Source organism: Colobus angolensis, unplaced genomic scaffold (assembly GCF_000951035.1).
Source record: "Colobus angolensis palliatus isolate OR3802 unplaced genomic scaffold, Cang.pa_1.0 Scaffold417, whole genome shotgun sequence".
NCBI lineage: Eukaryota > Metazoa > Chordata > Mammalia > Primates > Cercopithecidae > Colobus > Colobus angolensis.
The window spans coordinates 406,124-409,733 of NW_012117566.1; the positions used below are offsets into that span (position 1 = coordinate 406,124).

Here is a 3,610-nt window from a genome sequence, read left to right on the forward strand (position 1 = left end):
GCTTTGCCACATTCTTCACATTTGTAGGGTTTCTCTCCAGTATGACTTCTCTTATGTGTAGTAAGGGTTGAGGAGTTGTTGAAGGCTTTGCCACATTCTTCACATTTGTAGGGTTTCTCTCCAGTATGAATTATCCTGTGTGTAGTAAGGTGTGAGGACCGGTTAAAAGCTTTGCCACATTCTGTACATTTGTAGGGTTTCACTCCAGTATGAATTCTTTTATGTGTAGTGAGGTGTGAAGACCGGTTAAAGGCTTTCCCACATTCTTCACATCTGTATGGTTTCTCTCCAGTATGAATTATCTTATGTGTAGTAAGGTGTGAGGAATGGCAGAAGGCTTTGCCACATTCTTCACATCTGTAGGGTTTCTCTCCAGTATGAATCATCTTATGTGTAGTAAGGGTTGAAGAGTGCTTAAAAGCTTTGCCACATTCTTCACATCTGTATGGTTTCTCTCCAGTATGAATTATCTTATGTGTAGTAAGGTGTGAGGACCGGTTAAATGCTTTCCCACATTCTTCACATTTGTAGGGTTTCTCTCCAGTATGAATTCTCCTGTGTGTAGTAAGGGTTGAGAACCAGTTAAAGGCTTTGCCACAATCTTTACATTGGTAGGAATTCTCTGTAATATGAAATCTTTTATGTTGACTTAGGTGTAAGAGCATGCAAAATGATTTCTCACATTTTTTACATTTGAAAAGTTTCTTTCCAGGTTGTCTTGTCTTATGTCTGTTTGAATTTGAAAATGTATGAAAGACTTTTGCATATGGATCACATTGAAATATGTTGCTCTGGGTAGTTATCAAACACTGGTTTAATTTGTTATCATCTTCTTTGTGCACCTCACACTCATCCACACTTTTACAGCCTTTTTGTAACTGTAAATTGTCATGTTCATAATTTCTGTATTTTTTCAGTATCGCTTCTTGAAAAGAATCTTTAATGTCCCACTCTGGCCAAAGGTCTTGGGCAAAATGAGAACATATAACTGAAAGAAAAAAAAAAAAACAAATTACTTACTAGACACAGATAAATACAGTTTACAAATCTAACCTATAATATTATACAAACTATATAAATAAGATGGCAAAGGAAAATACCAAAGGCCCTCATTCCTTTATAGACATGTACATGTAAAAAAAAAAAAAAAAATACCAACCAAATTACATCTGAAAAAAATTTATAAATGGGTTAAGTGTGTGAAGTGCCCTGGTGAGAAAAATGCAAAGAGCCACTTAGAAGTAAAAGTCTGTTACATTTACCCAACACAGCTCTTCCTGCTCCCCAATATAAGATAGTGTCTTTAGAAGTAAATTCCCAACTTTTTAATGACAAGTAAAACACTGGCACATTTATCTTTATTACTTGCTTCTAGGAGCCCTTCCAGACACTGATGTCTGTCTCTCATGAAATATAATGCTGAAAGAAACGGTGGTATACTTTGGAGTGACAGTTTAAGTTTGCTGAGACCAAAGGTAAATATTTCAGCAACAGAGAGACTGCTGTACCACAGAGAGAAAACAGGCATAGCACGTGATTACTATTAAGAAGAAACATGAATAAACTCCTTTAACTAAAAAATAAGACAAAATTTCAGACAAGACATATTCTAAGAACATGTTTGAGAGACTCCCAGGATCTCTAGCCAAGATAATTGGTTTCAGACTATGCCAGGACAAAGCTACATTATGAAGACTGTAACAGGTAGCCTTTTTTAATGTCCAAATTTCAATCAAAGATTACAACATATACAAAATAAGGCAATATGGTTCCATAAAAATATAATTTTCAAAAAGAAACTATAAAAAAAGTATATACATTGATTTTAAAAATTGAAAATAAATTGAGTAATACTCAATAAGTGAAATAGGAAGACAGAGAACTATAGAAAATCAGAAAAATGAAGAACATAAATATTTAGAATATCAAAAAAACAAATTGTGGAGGTAATAAATATAAAAAATAACTGAAAAATCTTGAAAGAAACAATGATGTACAAATGAGGAAGCTCAACAAACAAACTAGGAAACACACAAAGATATTTATAACAAACACATATATAAGCACAATTTCAAAAGTCACAGACCAGAAGAGAATCTTGGGAGCTGCAAGATAAAAGTGATGCGTCATTTGTAAGCAGTCTTATGAGACAGCCAGTGAATTGTCAACAAAAATTTTGCAGGCCAGAAGGGAGGTGTGTGATAAAGTCAAACTCCTGAAAAATACAGTGATCAAGTAAGCATAATACCATCAGCAAATCTGTCCTGCCAAAAAAAAAGAAAAAAACTTTCAAAAATAACAAAATTCTGAAAAGTATATTGGAACTCCATAAACCTTACATATAAAAAGTACTGAAAGCAGTTGCTTCTATTGAAAATAACATGATTCAACAAAGACAACAAATAGTCAAATAAAAATACATTACTTTCGGGAGTGGGGAGGGATAGCATTAGGAGAAATACCTAATGTAAATGACAAGTTAATGGGTGCAGCACACTAACAAGGCCCATGTATACATATGTAACAAACCCGCACATTGTGCACATGTACCTTAGAACTTAAAAGTATAATAATAAAAGAAAAAAAGAAACAAAAACAAAACAAACAAACACAAAAAACCACAATAACAAAAAATTACATTACTTTCTGGGAAAGATTATATGCACATATATACTTTTACTTCTAAGTATATGCACATACACCAAAATGGAATTTCTTAGCATTATCATAATGGTGCAGAAAACATTTTTAATTATTTCCTAAAATTTGAAAGAGAAAATCACAGAAATCATTATAAACATCTGTTAATAAATACACCACATAAAAAGATACAATTAGCAAAATCAATGACAAATTTGAGGGGAGATGTAATGAGAAAAAAACTGTGCATGCAACTGAAGTTCCTTTTTACTAGATTGAAATATACTGTTGTATCTTTTGGAGGTTTATATAATCCCCAAGGTCCCAAGAAGAACATATGTGTATAGATAAATGAAACAAAATAAGAAAGAAGTAAAAGCATATCAATATAAAAATAAAAAGACACAAAGACAGAGAGAAAATGAGTGACCAAGATATAAGAATCAAATAAAGCAATGAATAAAATAACATTACTATGTCTTTCTGCTTCAGAAAATTATTTAAATATATATCTTTAACTTTTCAATCAAGAGACATACTCTCAATAAAGAGATTTATTTAAATACTTTAAAAACTGATATCCAACTTGCCTTTCTATGAGACTAAGCTGAGATATATTGATAAAAAAAAAAAACTGAAAGTGGCAAGATGGATATAGACATTGCATAAAAATATTAACCAAATGAAAGAAGAGGTCAAAATAATATTACATAAGCTACATCTTAAGTGAAAAACTTTCACATTTTATAAAATGTACTACAAGTCAAAACTGCAAAGAGACAAAGAAGGACATTAAACAATAATAGATTCATTTAGTGATAATGTAAGTCAAATGTGTGTGTGTGTGTATCTCACATTAAGGTTCCAAATACATAAAGCAAATATTGACAGAATGGAAGAATCATCTAGACAGCAATATTATAGTAGAACATTTCAATAATTTACTTTCCATAATAAAAATAAAAAAAAA

General features: G+C 31.6%; 1 protein-coding gene across 1 annotated transcript in view; it reads right to left on the minus strand.

Annotated features, from left to right (window-relative positions):
• ZNF100 (zinc finger protein 100) overlaps positions 1-3,610 on the minus strand; it is a 49,919-nt gene that overhangs the window by 2,403 nt on the left and 43,906 nt on the right. Inside the window, exons 5-6 of the mRNA XM_011956424.1 lie at positions 476-988; positions 56-307 (exon numbers count right to left, since the gene is read on the minus strand). Coding sequence (XP_011811814.1) covers positions 56-307; positions 476-988 — 765 coding nt within the window. The remainder of the gene's footprint in view (positions 1-55; positions 308-475; positions 989-3,610) is intronic.